The sequence below is a fragment of the Aspergillus ruber genome, assembly GCF_000600275.1.
Source record: "Aspergillus ruber CBS 135680 unplaced genomic scaffold scaffold00021, whole genome shotgun sequence".
NCBI lineage: Eukaryota > Fungi > Ascomycota > Eurotiomycetes > Eurotiales > Aspergillaceae > Aspergillus > Aspergillus ruber.
The window spans coordinates 471515-486510 of NW_024467317.1; the positions used below are offsets into that span (position 1 = coordinate 471515).

Sequence of the window (14996 nt, forward strand, 5' to 3'; positions counted from 1 at the left end):
AACCCCACTTTTGTCACCTTGTCGTCTTGACGCGCCATATTGCTATCTTTTTGCTCATATGGCTTGATATATCACGGCATGCACTCTGTACAACTTGTTAAATGATAGAGATGACAATTCCAACATTCTCAATGATCGGCTGTGGTAGATGAATACTTGGAACCCTCTCCTCGGAACTGACTGTAGAGGCCGCCAAAAATGCTACTTCATTCAGCCACATCCGGACTGTCCAAGTCTATCCTTCCGTTCTCGGCTATTCGCTTCATCATCTCTCACAGTGTTGAACTAGAGATCAAGCCCAGACTTGCGCCTTCCGCATTTGGCACTGCATACGCGTTTATTCAGCATGTACGAACAAGCCACGCTAAACCGAATATAGAATGCATAACTAACCTGCTAGTCCACATACAGTCTAGCGCAACGACATCACTCTTAAAGCGCATCATTGAGCTCCTTCACCAAATCGATATCACTGACCCGACCGCGCCAACATTCCACGCATGTGAATTAAAGCCGGCTCTAATTTCCCCATGACCGCTTGAACCTGCGATCGCCTTTGCGAAAAGAATCATAATGACCGATTATTCGAAATGGAAGGTAACCGACCTAAAGGCTGAGCTGAAGCGGCGCGGTATTGCGCAGACCGGCCTCCGGGTTAAACAGCAGTTTATCGACAAACTCCTCGAGGCTGAAGCTGGTGACCAAGCTGGAGAATCGAAAGAGGGAGCTTCCGCTGGACCGAAAACTACCGATGCGCAGGGTACAGCTGAGCAGCAACCCGCGGAACAACCGACCCCCGACGTGCCGCAAGACGTGAAACCTGAGGAACAGAAAACAGAAGAACCGAAGCCGGACCAAGCACAGGAACCATTGGCCCAAAATGGTGATGTCGAAAAGCGTGACGAACCTAAACCTGCGGAGCCGACGGCGGAAGAAACACCAAGGGATGAGGCCGAGGTAGACCAACCGATGACCGATGCGGCTGAACAAGTGCGACAGGAGGAGAAACCACAAGAACAGGAGCAGGCGGATCCAGGAAAGGAGGCAGAGAAGACCCTAGAAGAGGTGCCGGCCCCTCAGGCCGGCCCCGATGAGGCTGCCGCTCAACCGGTTGAGCAGGCTCCCGGTGATGCGATGGCCCAGGAAGCTCTATCTGAACAACGCGAACCTGCAGGTGCGGAACCTGCTGCACCTACCGATGGAAATACACCCTCGGCCAAAGCGCCCGAAGCGGGCAACGAATTACCCCCTGCCCTCCCTACCGAAGAAGTGGCTGAGGACAGGCTTAAACGGAAGCGCCGCAGCCAAAGCCCAATCGCAACGACTGAAGCGCTTGCGAGTAAAAAGGCCAAAGCGCAGGATGAGACACCGCGTGTGGTATTGCCAGAGGACCAGGAAGGCCTCGCTACAGAAGAACAACTAGTTAAAGAGCAGGTGCAGCAACAGGAAGCCAGAGAAGGGCATGGTGCACCTGCACCCGCCCCCGAGGAGTCGCGTCCTAGGAAGGAAGTGCCGCCTAAGCAAGACGCCCGGTTTAAAGCTCTTTTTGCTGGCGCAGAGCGGGAACAGGTCCGCCCTGCTTCGCCTCCGGCAGATACGGAGATGAAGGATGCAGAGGTTGAGCCTGCACTTCATGCTGCTACCGCAGCTCTGTATATTGGCGGACTGATGCGTCCGCTCCAGCCAGGAATGCTGCGAAACCATCTAGTCACCTTAGCGTCTGCTCCAGGATCCTCGCCTAGTGAAGACGTAATCGTCGACTTCCATCTGGACCATATTAAAACACATTGCTTCGCCAGCTTTACAAATGTTTCAGCAGCATCACGAGTTCGTTCTGCGCTCCATAGGAGCATTTGGCCAAATGAACGGAACCGCAAAAATCTTTTTGTTGATTTTATTCCGGAGCAAAAGCTTCAACAATGGATTAACACGGAGGAAGAATCACGACGACGTGGTGGTCCTCAGCCCCGTTGGGAGGTCAGATATGACCGCACCGGAGATGGCGTCGAAGCTGTCCTGGACGAAATCGACCCCAAGGGCGTCGCCGGAAACCCACCTCCACGAAGCCGCCAGGAATCCATGACTGACGGGCCCCGCGTACCTCCATCTGGTCCACGTGCTGACAGAGAGCGACTCCCGTCCGGTCCTTCACGAGCACCGCCACCGGCAGAACCTCGGCCATCACGACCGGGGCAGGGCTTCAAACCACTCGATGAACTGTTCAAGTCCACAACTGTTAAACCTAAACTTTACTATCTCCCGGTAACGCGAGAAACGGCAGATCGACGTTTGGACCGGTTCGACGATTTGCTGCGAAAGGGAGACTATCCCCGTCGCGGCGGTGATGAGACTAGACGTATCTCATTTGAGGATGGAGACTTGTTCGTAGACAATGGGCCGGAATTCGCAGGAGGAGGAGGAGGAGGAGGAGGAGGAGGGAGCCGACGTCGACGGGGCCGCGGGCGCGGTGGCTTTGGGGATTCGTGGAGGGGATGAGGCACTGTGTAATATTTTAGTTGCATTTGGGAATGGACCTATTGGAATGGACTGGGTTTTTGCATGTGTATTATATCTCATTTTCTCTCCTATCATAACTGTACAGTAAGGGAACTCGTATAAAATATCCGAAGATTACCCAAAAAGGATAAAATGAGGCCATCAAAGCTTGACCAAATCTTGGCTTATTTTTATTTTCCCTCTGGAGGCGCAGCAAAGCAAAGAACCACGGAACAACGCCTCGCAGGGCTATTGTTATTTATAGAAAATCATTCTTGTTCTTCAATTCTTCATTCATTCATTCAGATATCTTTTATTTTTCATTCTTTCCTTTTCTGTACATTATTATCTTTTCCTGTGGAGCGGCTGTTTCTGTTGCCTGTTAGACACGGCGCTTGCGGCTCTTGGACAGCGCTTCTTTTGGTCCAACTCTAGACTTCATATAATTTATTCTTCTGAACACTCCTCAATACACCGGAGTCCACAGAAATTGTCTTCCCATACTGCATAGAGAACAGAGTGTCGCATACAGAGTGTCGCGGCCTCAAACAATCCACCGCTGATCGCTGGTGATCATCCGCCGTTATTCCTTTTCCTCGTCTTCTCCAAATCTTGTTCTCTCGACCTCACCTTCTCGACTGACGCCTTTTCTTGAACCGTTTCTTGCTCTTCATTGTTTTAGACCTTCTAAAGGCGCCATGGGTTGGCCGGTGTGCAATTCGACGACAGAGGAACAATCCAGTGCGCTGACATCCCCCCCTGATTTATCTCCGAATGCGAAACAGATTGGCTGACTGGACTCAAAATCATAGTCGACGAGGTTGAATTATGGGATGGCGGACTTACTTTTCATCAGCTAGCTCTGATAGCTGGGGGTGCTTTTGCTATTTTTGCTGGCATCATGTCGTTATACATCATTATGGGCCATGCGACACATTACAGCAAACCTTTGGAACAGCGACAGTAAGCTTTTCTCTCCTCTGCTTTCCCTTTTTAAATTCTTGGACTAACAGCTTGATTTCAACTATGCAGCATTATTCGGATATTGTTGATGATCCCGATCTATTCCCTCGTTGCGTGGCTTAGTATCTACTTCCATAAACAAGCAGTCTATTACGGTGTCATGGGCGACTGCTACGAAGCATTTACGATTTCCGCATTCTTCGCTCTTATGTGCCATTACCTCGCGCCGGACCTGCATAGCCAAAAGAATTACTTTCGTGGAATCAAACCGAAACAATGGGTCTGGCCATTGAACTGGGCGCAGAAGTGCTGCGGAGGGGAAAATGGAATCTGGAGAGTTCCTCGGAGTGGCTTGACCTGGTTTAATGTAGGTCTACAAAGCAAATGTATGGGATGGACAAGGCTGATTTCAATAGGTAATCTGGGTTGGCGTCTTCCAATACTGTGTTCTGCGGGTGCTTATGACCATCGTTGCGGTTGTGACGCAGCATTTTGACTTGTACTGCGAATCGTCTTTAAGTCCGGCATTCTCACATATTTGGGTATGTATTGCCGCTATTGGGTAAATTGAGCATGGCTGACTATTTCAGGTTCTGGTCGTTGAATCCGCTGCGGTCACCATCGCCATGTACTGTCTTATTCAATTCTATATCCAGATCAAGGATGATATCAAGCAACATCGGCCATTTCTCAAGATTCTCTCCATCAAGCTGGTTATTTTCCTTTGCTTCTGGCAATCGGTGAGTGTTATTACGTCCAAACCAGTCTTAAACAGAGCGCTAACTTTGCAGACTGTGATTTCTTTCCTCTATTCTTCTGGACTCATCAAGGATTCCGAGAAAATTCAAGCGCCTGATTGGAAAGTCGGTCTTTCCAATCTTCTAATTACCATCGAAATGGCTATATTCTCCGTCTTGCACCTGTGGGCCTTCGCATGGAAGGAGTACTCTATTGACCACGTTCACGACGACGAAGTGACCGACTTCTACGGAAATGGAAAGATCACCTACCAAGGCGGACCCTGGGGCATGAAGGCGCTTCTCGACGCCCTGAACCCGCTTGACCTGCTGAAGGCCATTGGCCGCAGCTTCCGCTGGCTGTTTGTGGGTCGCAAGAAGCGAACTCTGGACCCCAGTTACCAAGTTCCATCCGAGCAGATCGGCCTCAGCCAAGCAGGCAATGTCCCTACCACCGTCGTAACTGCCTACGAAGGCGCTGGTCCATTCATGGCCGGCGGAAAAGGAAACTCCCCCCCGGGCGAAGAAGGAGAAGACCTGCTATCTCACGCGCAGCCCAACCCGACTCTTAACCGACTTTCGTCCGGATTATCACCCTCGCCCTACGAAGACCCACGCAACAGTCGATTCTACTCTACTAGTCAAGACAGACTTAGCGATTCATCCATGCTGGATCCCATGGCACCCACCCACCAACCCTTCTCACCCTACGAGCACGACTCGTTCAACAACCCCTACATGATACCCTCTGACAGCGAACTCGACACACACCGTCACTATCGCCAACCTTCTTCGAACAGCAGCGGACAGGAATCGGGTGTCACGACCCGTCTCTATCATCCAAACGACACCCAGCATGACCCCATCCGCATGCCTGACCCTTACCAGCCGCTACCTCATGACGACTACGAACGTGGGCGTAGCAGGTATTAAAACTGCGCTGTTCTATTGTCGGGTGGAATGAGTTCCAATTTACGGTGTCAATGACTTTTTTTTTTTTTGTATTTTTTTTTCTTCCCCTTTTGCATTTGTCTGCTTATTTCATGACAATACCCGCCGTTATGGCACTCTTTCGCATTCGTTTTTTGTAATCTCATGTAGACTATTTCTTTTTATTTACATGTTTGCCTGTTGTTGGAGATACCAGTTGACTGTCTTGTATAAATTTTCCTCTTTTGTTTGTTTTTATACTTTATTTGTCGATAAATGACTTGGGTCTTCTGCTAATGCAAATATCCATGGACAGGTCGATGCCGGATGCACTAAAATATATACTTGCCTATACTACTACTATACAATACTCATTAACTACGAGTGGAAAATTGAATCTCTTGTATATTCCTTCGTAACATCTTCATTCATCATGAGATCATTTTGCTACTATGTAAAACGCCCAGCGCCCAGCAAACTGAGAAAAAAAGATGAAAAGCAAACCCCAAGACACAGCAGACATGCGTCTAGGCAAACATCCCAGACGACCCCTCCCTACCACCAAAGAACTCGTTCTCCAACCGAGCCACCTTCCCACCCTTGCGCGATGCCATGCCCATGCTCTGTCTCATATTATTCACGATAGCCGCCTTTCGGCCTAGTTCGCGCATGTCCTTGACGCTTTGGCCCAGTTGTCCGAGAAGGGAGACTAGGAGGACATCGTTGGTCTGTGCAAGGCTTTCTGCGGAGAAGACGCTTTGTTCGGGGGGTGAGAGGAGGGAGAGATTTGCGAGGAGGGAATTGATGTTGCGGAGGTGAGAGTGGGAGAGGAGTTCGGAGGAGGGGTTGGGTGTTTCTTGGCCTTGGTCGGGTGCTTCTCCGGTGGTGGATAGAGTGGAGATGTACGATTTGATTAACGAGACTCGGGATTCAAGGGTTCGGACGGCGTTTAGGCGGGTATTGAGGCTGGCGACCACTATATTGGTCAGGGTTAGCAGGCTTAAATGGAAGCGTCCAGTAAAATAGTGTAGGCAGAGTCGTACATTCTTCCTCTTCCGGCGAAAGTATAACATCTTTCTGCTCTTTCTTTCCCTTGGTTTGCGTCTCTTGCTGCGGCGCTGCACCGGTGTCTGATGCCGCATTTCTCGCGCTTCTGGCAACAGTATCAACGCCAATCATCTCCGCCTCACCCGTCTCAATGGAGTACGGCAGCTCCCGGAATCGGATGCTCAGCGACTGCTCCTCATTATCCACCTGCATAGACTTGTCACCCTCCGCAGCATTATCCCCCTCATAGACACTTTCGTAGACTGTCAACGGGAGCTTAGATCCATTTGACGCTCCGATTTGAATCTGCGAAGGATGAAACGTAAGGAACACGGCGGATTCATTGTAGTTCTGGAGGATCTGGCGATGGATTGGGAGGTGGGAGGTGTTGGGTCCTGAAGGTGGTGCGGTCGACCACCATCCAACGAGGTCAAGAGCTGGGACTTTATGGACATCCTTTACTGTTCATTCCATGTTAGTAACAGGAATTTTGTCGATTTCATGATGGAGCAGCTCGTCACTTACGCTGCTTCACGCGCTCAACGAACCAATCATGCGGCAACTGAGCTTCCCCATTCTCACCAGGGGCAACTAAGCATTCGAATGTATGTTCTAAGGTGATTTCGCGGCCATCCTGCTGGCCCAATAGCGCTCCGATGATAGGTCCCTGCTGTTGTCGTGCGGCGTGCCGAGTGATGTGGTCGGAGATCGAGAGGAGAATGAGAGGATGGAGTTGGATATGGAGGCCCGAATCCGAAGATTTTTGGGAAACTAGCGACTTTGCTTGGTCTGCCATTGCCGCTATTTTCGTGTTAGAAAGTCGATAGCTGGTTATCAAATTGTAAGTTTGTTGTATGGATCATAGCCCCGAGACCAAAGGCGGAGGAGCTGGTGTTTGCCATGTTTGCACATAAGCTGCTCTTCTCCGCTGCTCCTCCGGGCTCACTCTTTCGACCACTTCAACCTGCCAAAGTTCTCCTTCGAAATCTTGATATATTCAAGACAAGGTACAGCTGCACAGACACTGCCAACATGGTGGTTCCATCGTCATTTTCCGCGGTGAAAGCTCACCTGGACCAAATCCAAAGCGACCCTTCCGTCAGCATAGACACCACGCTTCTTGACAAACTGAAGATAGAACTCACGGAGAACGTCGACCCTAGTGTCCCTGCAACGCTTCTGACGCAGATCCCGCAGATTCTACCAGTTCTTCAGGAAGATCCAACTCCTCTCACCGTCCTGGGCACAAGAGCCACCGCATACTTCTCCTTTGTTGATATCCGGTCCATCAATCCACCTGTCAATTTCGTCGCGGGCTTCAAGGCACCGTCGCCACCGATAAATTTGTTGGCACTTTCGTTGTTGGAGAAGGCAGGACGGGTACCCAGTGATGCTGCGATAGTGGCTGGCGATTCGGAGTTGGTTGCTTCTCTATTGGAACTTTGGCTTTCGACGTCTTCAACCGAAGTGGCACAAGCGGCATTGGATACGATTTGGGCGCTTCTGGAAATTGATGATGATATTACTCGGGAGAATGAGGCAGATGACAAGGTCGGAGGACAGGGCCTTGTGTGGAGGAGGATGTTCACCGACAGGGACGTCTACGGAATCTTCTTCTCGACATGTAGTCTCAGCGACAACGGACCGGGGAACCTTTTAAAGCGCGATAAAACAGTGGCCCAAGGCAGGTTAATGGGACTCCTTGAGAGAGCGGGTAGACTCCGCTGGGACATTATTTCGACCTCGCAAGTTCCTGAAATTGAATCCAAATACCAAAGTAACAGCTTACTGCATTTTGCGGCTTGCCAGATGGTCGACAAGAGCGATGTACTGATGCACATGACACTATTGAACTTCTTCCGTGACCTTTTAGAAATCGATGCGCCGGGTCTTGTGGCAAGGAGCTACGTTCAGTCTGCCTCCACGTTTTCTTCTCCTGCTCTGGACTTCCTTATTGCACACAATGTCCACCCGACGGTGGTTGAATACTATTTGGACGAATCCAAGCTCGACCCTGTGGATCTCAGCTTTCTTTACGGTCCGGTTATGACTTACGTCGCGCAATATACAGAACTATACCCCAACCACTTTCTCCAAAACCAGCAGAGATTGTTGGACCGCGTATTGGAACGAGTCACCGAGTCCCTTAGGATCTCTTCCACGCAATGGGCGCATGGCCAGATTCCAAGCGGCCAACTCAATGTTCTCTCTTCCCTTCCTCGTGTACTGTTAGTGGAGGCCAGTAAGCAAGGTCTCAATCCTGTGCTTGTGCTCCCTACCAACCCACCCAGCAGGGAAGCATTGAATGCCCTTGCTAAAATATTCCACGGCCCACAGAGATCGAGTACTCCTAATTCAACGGAGCTCAATTCCTCTGGCCAGACTCCGACGGACTGGCACAAAGAGGCAGCGGCTGCTCGTTTCTTGTACTTTGCTTATTTGAACCATCACCCCAATCTTTGGAGAGATATCGTCGCATCAGCTGACATTCTGGTCATGAAAGATGTCTCTTTGGCATCGATGTCATTCATGCAAGCCATCGTAACCGCGAATTGGCAGACTTTAACCGGTGAGGTCATCACGCCAGTCCCTAGTATGGGCACCCGATTTCAGCTTCCATCGGAACAAAATCTTGGGAGTGTGTCTCCATCTGTACAAGGATCACTACCCGCTTCGGGCTCCTGGGCAGTGCTCACTCCGCCAGCTCTGTTGACGCTACTACCCTATCTATTCAAACCGCCACGGTCCTATGCAGAGTTCGTGGGAGGCGGAGCTGGTGATGCGGAGAATGCGGTCTGGAAGATTGCTACTGCAAAGTATGATGTGCTCGTGACTTTGCACGATCGGATGAAGGAGTTGGATGACAAGACACCGGAGTTTGAAGATATCGTGCGGACCCTACGGCAACGGGTTAGAGATGGACCATTGGGGCCTACCACGCGGACCGTGCCGAATGTTGAGACTATAGGGCTGTGAGATATTTACTATGGGGAATTGTTGTAAAATGCTGTTAATGATAATGAAAATTGCATGTCTATTCTTTCAAAATTCTTCCCGGAATATATAGCCAACATAGTCCCGAGTATTCCAGCAAGGCCGGCTGGCCCAATGGTAAGGCGCTTGACTACGAATCAAGAGATTGCAGGTTCGACCCCTGCGTCGGTCATCTTTTTGTTTTTGCTGGTCCACTACGCAGTAACTCGGGGTGACTCCGGAAAGGCCACAAAACGTCGTGGCCTTAGGTACCACATTCGTGGCATTTCCGTCCTGGCGTCGCCGCTCCAGTGCGGCCACTGGTAAATTGTACTAAACAGGTAAAAGCACATACACTCACCCGCAACGTCTACACCTTGGTTATCCATAGTCTCTCTCATATTGGAAAGCGCTCCCATCATGGCTTGAATACCAAAACACCAAGAAATTGATTTTATGTACATTTTGTTTTTCTCTTCAAACACAGCTTCCAGAGTTCTTTGTCTTCTCTTTGGCTCAATAAAAATGACCTGATGAAACCTAGGGAAACTGTAACGTATTCCACGGGCGAGCGGCGCCGTTTGTATTCCCATATAGATGCGCAACTTTTGAATGCTCACATCACCAATTTGAGAAATTCTCGAATGATATTGCATATGGTGCAATTATATACTAACTTATAGATATTATATATACCGAATTTTGCAGTGTGTCATAACCTCATGATGATCCTCAATAAATAACTAGCTGTTCCCACTGCTGAATAAGGTGTTCGCAGTGGTGACAATAAGAGGTGAAACCTAGCTAGAAGGCGATTCTGGATCACACGATTTTGGTTCACCTGAATGTGAAATGGGTATTCGCTGGCAATGATTTGATGATGGCTGTTTTTCGAACAGATCCGTGGATCTAAGTGAGCGGTGTCTATATGAGGCTGCCAGAGAAGGGCTTTTGCCAAATTTCGAGGTCAGACAAGGCTCGAGTACTGTACAGATGAGTTGGGCCCAAATCGCTGTTCTTGTAGCTGAACACAATATTTGAGCAGAGCAATAGCCTCAACATTGCGCTGTTGATGTTTCAATGTATATGCTAGATTCCACATGCTAATCAATGTGTCAGGGTGTTCAGCAACCAGCGCTGTCTTGCGTGTGTCCATCACTTGCACTCCCAGCCCTTCGGCTTCCTTCTATCGGCCCTGGTTACCGTATGTCAATGTGAGGTTGGCCGTGCTGGCCAGTGTGTCAGGATGTTCAGCGCCCAGCACTGTCTTGTGCATGTCAACCGCTTGTATGAATAGCTTTCCAGCCTCCTTCCATTGGCCCTGACCCAACAATGTCGATACATAATTATTCATGTTGGCCAATAATATGTCAAGATGTTCAACGCCCAACACTGTCTTGCGTGTGTTCACCACTTGCACTTCTAGCACTTTAGCTTCCATCGTCCCTGCTTCCAATATGTCGCTGCTAACCATTCCATACTCATAAAGATCTTTACATCTCCCCTTTGGAGCCGCTGTGTCCTCCTGTCCAACACGCTTTTAAAAAGCATTGCTGCTTCGCGATATCGCCCATCAGCATACAGACACTGAGCAGCACTTTGGGACAGGTTTTCTTTTCCGGCTGTTTTCCATGGAAAATTCTCACTTTGAAGACTATACTGTGCGTGTGGCAGGTACCACCACTCTACCCGATTTCTGGGATGACCAGGGAGGAAAATTTCACTCAAATATTCGCCTGTCCTGATGGTCCAATTTTCTATAACTCCCTTGCTCCTAAGCCAATTTCTCGTTGCTAAGCGAACAAGCTGATGCATATTCACAAACTGGGCATTGGCCATCTCTGAAATGAAGGAATATGCCTTAAGGATTCTCAATGCTTTCTGCTGCTCAATCACTGAGCCGTTGGGCGAGAATATGGAAAGCGGTATATCTCGGGGGTCGATGCATGCGATACGCGATAAATATTCTGTCGCGAGAGAATCTGCCTTGCAGATTTGTTCAAATGAAATCAGCCATGTCGCTGACACCGGATTCTGAACATCTTCATATTGATAATCATCATTAAAATCCTCACTGAGCAACTCCACTTTATTATCCTCTTGCTCACTAAGTACGGACAAATAGCCCTTCAGGGAAATCGAATTTTGATTGATAAAGCTTGCAGCTTGTAGTTAAATTGGCATCACTGGAGAGTGATTCGTCCTTATCATATGGCTCACCACTGGATGGCCTTCTTGGCAATCCTAGTGCATCACATATATCTATGAATGACTTTTCCACGGCTTCCATGTTGGTTGATCGAATCCAGAAAACTGAATATTTTGGATCTTGGTCACGGACACGGTATGCCAGCTCAAGTGCAATCTGTGTCTTTTTAACCACTCCCAGTCCCGTAATTGCTGCTTTCCGGGTGCGATTCTGAGCCAGGATTTTTTTCAACCGATCGACCTCGTTATCTCGCCCTAGGGACTGCGGATTCCGATTGAACGGTAGTATCGAGAAACCCTGTTGCGCTGTCTTAATTTTCGGGGAGTAGGTGACAGGGGCAAATGATAGAAGTAGCTTGGCATAAGCTGCTGCAGTAAGAGCTGCATATCCTTGCCATTGCTTGTTATTGTGTGAATCACAATAGTCACAGATTCACGGATCACAAGACAGGGAAGATTATTCATAATTCCTGCTGCTTCCATCTCAAAGCAGTGCATTCAGCTTTCCTGCAATTTGATCTCGGGCATAGGCATCCTTAATCACTTGATTGCCAGATGCAATGGTTCCGTAATGAACCTGAGGCTCTGCAGACATTCGTAGAGGCCGGGGGACCTGTTTTTCAGGGTCACACTTGGTACAAGATGCTCCCGGTTCAACATATTCATATGCTGCTTCAAAAAGACGGTCCGCTCCGTGAGGTCTTGAGAATTCGGCCTCCAGATCTGGATACTGGCCCAGCACATGCGTTATCAATTTTGAAACTTTATTACTTTCTCTTATCATCTTACTCGCCTCGAGTTGCGTGATTGCAGTAAACAGGATGGTCGGCGGTTGGCTCATCGTGCCAGTGTGTTGAAAGTGTCCTCCACCACTTGTCTTGCCAAAATCATATTGGACAGCACCACTCGAAGCCAGTAGGCTTACTGACTACCACATCAATACAGAGAAGGTTGAGCTATATTCAAGCTTTCCATGATCTGCTCGCCGTCGTGCAAATGCATCACTCAGTTTTTTTTTCATATCATGGTCGTTTTTGTCATAAAAATGGGAGATTCGGGGCGTTGCAAACTTTGGAAATAGGTGCTCAATTGCTTGAAGAAAGTTGAGGCAGGCGTTATCATCCTTCTTAAGCTCATCATAATCGGTTCCCTTTGCATCGTGGTATACGATCATCTATTCTTCAACCCATTTGTCGATACTCATCGATTTGTTCAGGCGGGTAAGTTTTCTGGATCGTTCTTTCACTTCCCTTTCTCTCTCCTTGGATGTGGGCTGATAGTGTATTGGAGTTGACTAAATAAGCAACTTGTCAATGGTATTTTTTTTTTAGACCTTTCAGTTCACTTCTATAAGTTCACCTTCTCATTCATCGACTCACCTGTGACTCTAAGAGTAATGCCCTGTTTGTCACGGGCTCGGTCTAGTAGATAAAACGAGATAGTATTATTAATCTAAACTAGGTAGCCATAAGACGAGAATATCGGCCCTGAAGAGGAAAGAGAAGAAGCCACAGGGGTGAGACAAAGGAAACCAGGTGAATTCATCTGATTGCTTGGTAGTCGAGAGGTTGGCTATAGCTAACAAAGATACCACAATGAAAGACAGACGCAAGTAATCAGTGTAATAGCCATATCATCCCTGCTTCTTGTCAATTCTTTAGATGCACAGACATCGTAAGAGCTTGCTGATGGTTATACAACTGCAATTTAGAATAATCATTGGCGAACACAGCATGCCACAGCTTAGGTTCGGAGAAATCTTATCAAGTTGTTAGTGGAATAAACCATGGCTACTAAATTAACGCCGAGTAAGAACACACCTTTGGTTGGTGAAGAAGTCGCACAGTCGATTATGATCCAATCCTTGACCATTTTCTCTTTCAGCCAGGGATGATATTTTCCACCGTCCTTGAATCGAGAGATATGTTCACTGACTTCAATATGATCTCTCAACAATTCAATCGCCCATTTCTTTTCTGGGATATAGAAATCCACTCGACCATCCCTGGTTCTTGACCATTCAGTGGATATCGGTACACCTCGCCCTGCTGTATGGACAAATCCCCTGTAGAACTCAGCTTGATACTGAGCTTCCATAGGTCTGGGTTGTGATGCAGTTGACATTTTTTTGCCCTCAGTTGAGTGCCTTAAGTTCATGATGGAGAATTTGCTGAGAATCTCTTTGCATAATTTTTGTAGTGAGTCAAATCTGGCAGGCAGGGGTTTTGACATTGTGCCAATCGAATATTCAATGTATCTAAGATGGTCAGAATGGAAGAACAATAGGGGCATGTGAAAATTACTTTTCATGTAAACGCGATGGTAGAACTGCAATATCATCACCATCCAGAGCTACCCTGTGAACCCAACCATTCTGATAACAGAACCTGATGTCTGCATCATTGAGATCAAATGGAACACTTCCTTCCTCTGTAATTTTGTTCAATATGTTCGAAACCTTGCTTGTGCACCTCTCTATACGAGGGAAAGAGCGATCAACTGACTCTCTACTAAGCTTGTCAAAGACTCTGGCGGTGTCCTCCAGGAACCAAATGACATGATCTTCTGTCAAGGTTCTAAGATGTCTGTGCTTGATGTCATGGCGGTAGTTCTAAAATTGTTAGCTTCTTGACTTAGATAAAGCTTCTCATCATGCCTCACTATTGTGACGGTTCATATATGACGGCTCATATATGACGGCTCAACACTGCAGCAATGAATGATACATCGCAAATGCTGCTACTCAACCATGTCGGCAACAACCCCTATAAAACCCCTTCATTACCTAGATAGACTTCCTCTTCTCTTTTCTTCTCCAGATTCGATATTCTCGTCGATGGCTACAATAGTCTAGATAGGAATTCAGTTCGTTATTATCTACTATTCCGAGCCCGTGACATAATATCGAATCTCGCCCTTTTTTCTTAACACGTTTGCTTCATTGGTTCGATCCAGTAATCGTGGAACCATAGCAGCGTGTCCCCCATACCGATCGACTGAAGAAACCAAATTGATACCGATAACCGATTGATACAACGACCTTGGCCAACATGCCTCGCATGAGAAACACTGTTGCCCCTACTGGAGGCAACCGAAATGAGACGAACGATAATGATACCGGCCAAGAAAACCGACAGAACCCCATCTTCATTGATGATGATGAGGATGAAGAACAACGTATGGTGACTTTGGAGGAATTCTTGCAATACGCCTCTGAAGAGCCTGAATGGTTATATGATAAGCTTCAAGTGACTCACAAACGATATGACGACCGCCTTGAAGACCATAAGGTCCGTCTTGCCGAAGAAGAACTCCGCTGTCAAACCAAGGATGGAGAAATCACCCTTCTGCGCCGCAAGATTGGAGAAATTGAGGACGTCAAGCAGCAGCTTGTTGAAGTGACAACTGAACGCGATGCATTTGGGAGCCAGATTGCCCGACTGGTGATGGATGGGACCAATGGTCGTCAAGCCTCTCCAATGGCCATCAACCGAAAGACTACCAAGATCCCTGACCCTCCGATGCTCACTGATGGCAAGGAACCCCGATTTGAGGACTGGCTCCTCCTGATGAACCAGAAACTCACTGCCAACGCTGACCACTTCGATACGTCCCAACTGCGAATAGCATATGTGGCTAGTC

General features: G+C 48.2%; 7 protein-coding genes and 1 non-coding gene across 8 annotated transcripts; 4 read left to right on the plus strand and 4 right to left on the minus strand.

The window, feature by feature from the left end:
- The first annotated feature begins 325 nt into the window (after positions 1-325).
- Positions 326-2947, plus strand: EURHEDRAFT_153294 (SAP domain protein). Its single transcript, XM_040777796.1, has 2 exons — positions 326-348; positions 401-2947. The coding sequence occupies exon 2, from the start codon at positions 574-576 to the stop codon at positions 2494-2496; it is 1923 nt and encodes a 640-aa protein (XP_040637260.1). The 5' UTR covers positions 326-348; positions 401-573; the 3' UTR covers positions 2497-2947.
- EURHEDRAFT_153295 (OSTA/TMEM184 family protein) lies at positions 2948-5518 on the plus strand. Its single transcript, XM_040777797.1, has 5 exons — positions 2948-3459; positions 3529-3826; positions 3876-4001; positions 4050-4199; positions 4251-5518. Exons 1-5 carry the CDS (start codon positions 3398-3400, stop codon positions 5127-5129), a joined length of 1515 nt encoding a protein of 504 aa, XP_040637261.1. The 5' UTR covers positions 2948-3397; the 3' UTR covers positions 5130-5518.
- A 6-nt stretch (positions 5519-5524) lies between these two features.
- On the minus strand, positions 5525-7014 carry EURHEDRAFT_414397 (COP9 signalosome complex subunit 6). The gene is made up of 3 exons (XM_040782416.1): positions 6699-7014; positions 6170-6634; positions 5525-6102 (listed from the first exon to the last, which is right to left on the minus strand). Exons 1-3 carry the CDS (start codon positions 6967-6969, stop codon positions 5654-5656), a joined length of 1185 nt encoding a protein of 394 aa, XP_040637262.1. The 5' UTR covers positions 6970-7014; the 3' UTR covers positions 5525-5653.
- A 111-nt stretch (positions 7015-7125) lies between these two features.
- On the plus strand, positions 7126-9252 carry EURHEDRAFT_414398 (uncharacterized protein). The gene has a single exon (XM_040782417.1). It carries the CDS (start codon positions 7206-7208, stop codon positions 9147-9149), a length of 1944 nt encoding a protein of 647 aa, XP_040637263.1. The 5' UTR covers positions 7126-7205; the 3' UTR covers positions 9150-9252.
- Positions 9253-9267: 15 nt separating this feature from the next.
- On the plus strand, positions 9268-9339 carry EURHEDRAFT_t106. Its single transcript has one exon. It is a non-coding gene; the product is annotated as a tRNA-Arg (tRNA).
- A 574-nt stretch (positions 9340-9913) lies between these two features.
- On the minus strand, positions 9914-10961 carry EURHEDRAFT_532238 (uncharacterized protein; the record flags this gene model as incomplete). The annotated part of the gene is made up of 4 exons (XM_040787216.1): positions 9914-10325; positions 10350-10574; positions 10628-10743; positions 10825-10961. The coding sequence occupies 4 exons, from the start codon at positions 10959-10961 to the stop codon at positions 10114-10116; spliced, it is 690 nt and encodes a 229-aa protein (XP_040637264.1). The 3' UTR covers positions 9914-10113.
- An 877-nt stretch (positions 10962-11838) lies between these two features.
- On the minus strand, positions 11839-12195 carry EURHEDRAFT_404335 (uncharacterized protein; the record flags this gene model as incomplete). Its single annotated transcript, XM_040780302.1, has 1 exon — positions 11839-12195. One exon carries the CDS (start codon positions 12193-12195, stop codon positions 11839-11841), a length of 357 nt encoding a protein of 118 aa, XP_040637265.1.
- Positions 12196-12759: 564 nt separating this feature from the next.
- Positions 12760-13484, minus strand: EURHEDRAFT_414400 (uncharacterized protein). The gene is made up of 2 exons (XM_040782418.1): positions 13175-13484; positions 12760-13113 (listed from the first exon to the last, which is right to left on the minus strand). Exons 1-2 carry the CDS (start codon positions 13476-13478, stop codon positions 13004-13006), a joined length of 414 nt encoding a protein of 137 aa, XP_040637266.1. The 5' UTR covers positions 13479-13484; the 3' UTR covers positions 12760-13003.
- Positions 13485-14996: the final 1512 nt, after the last annotated feature.

What these genes read in the sequence shown, in the direction of transcription:
- EURHEDRAFT_414400 (XM_040782418.1), bottom strand. Translation starts at nt 13,478, where the DNA reads ATGTCAACTGCATCACAACCCAGACCTATGGAAGCTCAGTATCAAGCT. An exon ending in GACTTCTTCACCAACCAAAG is followed by an intron (nt 13,114 to 13,174) that starts GTGTGTTCTTAC and finishes CAACTTGATAAG; the next exon opens with ATTTCTCCGAACCTAAGCTG.
- EURHEDRAFT_414398 (XM_040782417.1), top strand. Translation starts at nt 7,206, where the DNA reads ATGGTGGTTCCATCGTCATTTTCCGCGGTGAAAGCTCACCTGGACCAA.
- EURHEDRAFT_153294 (XM_040777796.1), top strand. Translation starts at nt 574, where the DNA reads ATGACCGATTATTCGAAATGGAAGGTAACCGACCTAAAGGCTGAGCTG.
- EURHEDRAFT_153295 (XM_040777797.1), top strand. Translation starts at nt 3,398, where the DNA reads ATGTCGTTATACATCATTATGGGCCATGCGACACATTACAGCAAACCT. An exon ending in CGGCATTCTCACATATTTGG is followed by an intron (nt 4,002 to 4,049) that starts GTATGTATTGCC and finishes TGACTATTTCAG; the next exon opens with GTTCTGGTCGTTGAATCCGC. An exon ending in TCCTTTGCTTCTGGCAATCG is followed by an intron (nt 4,200 to 4,250) that starts GTGAGTGTTATT and finishes CTAACTTTGCAG; the next exon opens with ACTGTGATTTCTTTCCTCTA.
- EURHEDRAFT_414397 (XM_040782416.1), bottom strand. Translation starts at nt 6,969, where the DNA reads ATGGCAGACCAAGCAAAGTCGCTAGTTTCCCAAAAATCTTCGGATTCG. An exon ending in CGTTGAGCGCGTGAAGCAGC is followed by an intron (nt 6,635 to 6,698) that starts GTAAGTGACGAG and finishes TGGAATGAACAG; the next exon opens with TAAAGGATGTCCATAAAGTC. An exon ending in TTCGCCGGAAGAGGAAGAAT is followed by an intron (nt 6,103 to 6,169) that starts GTACGACTCTGC and finishes TGACCAATATAG; the next exon opens with TGGTCGCCAGCCTCAATACC.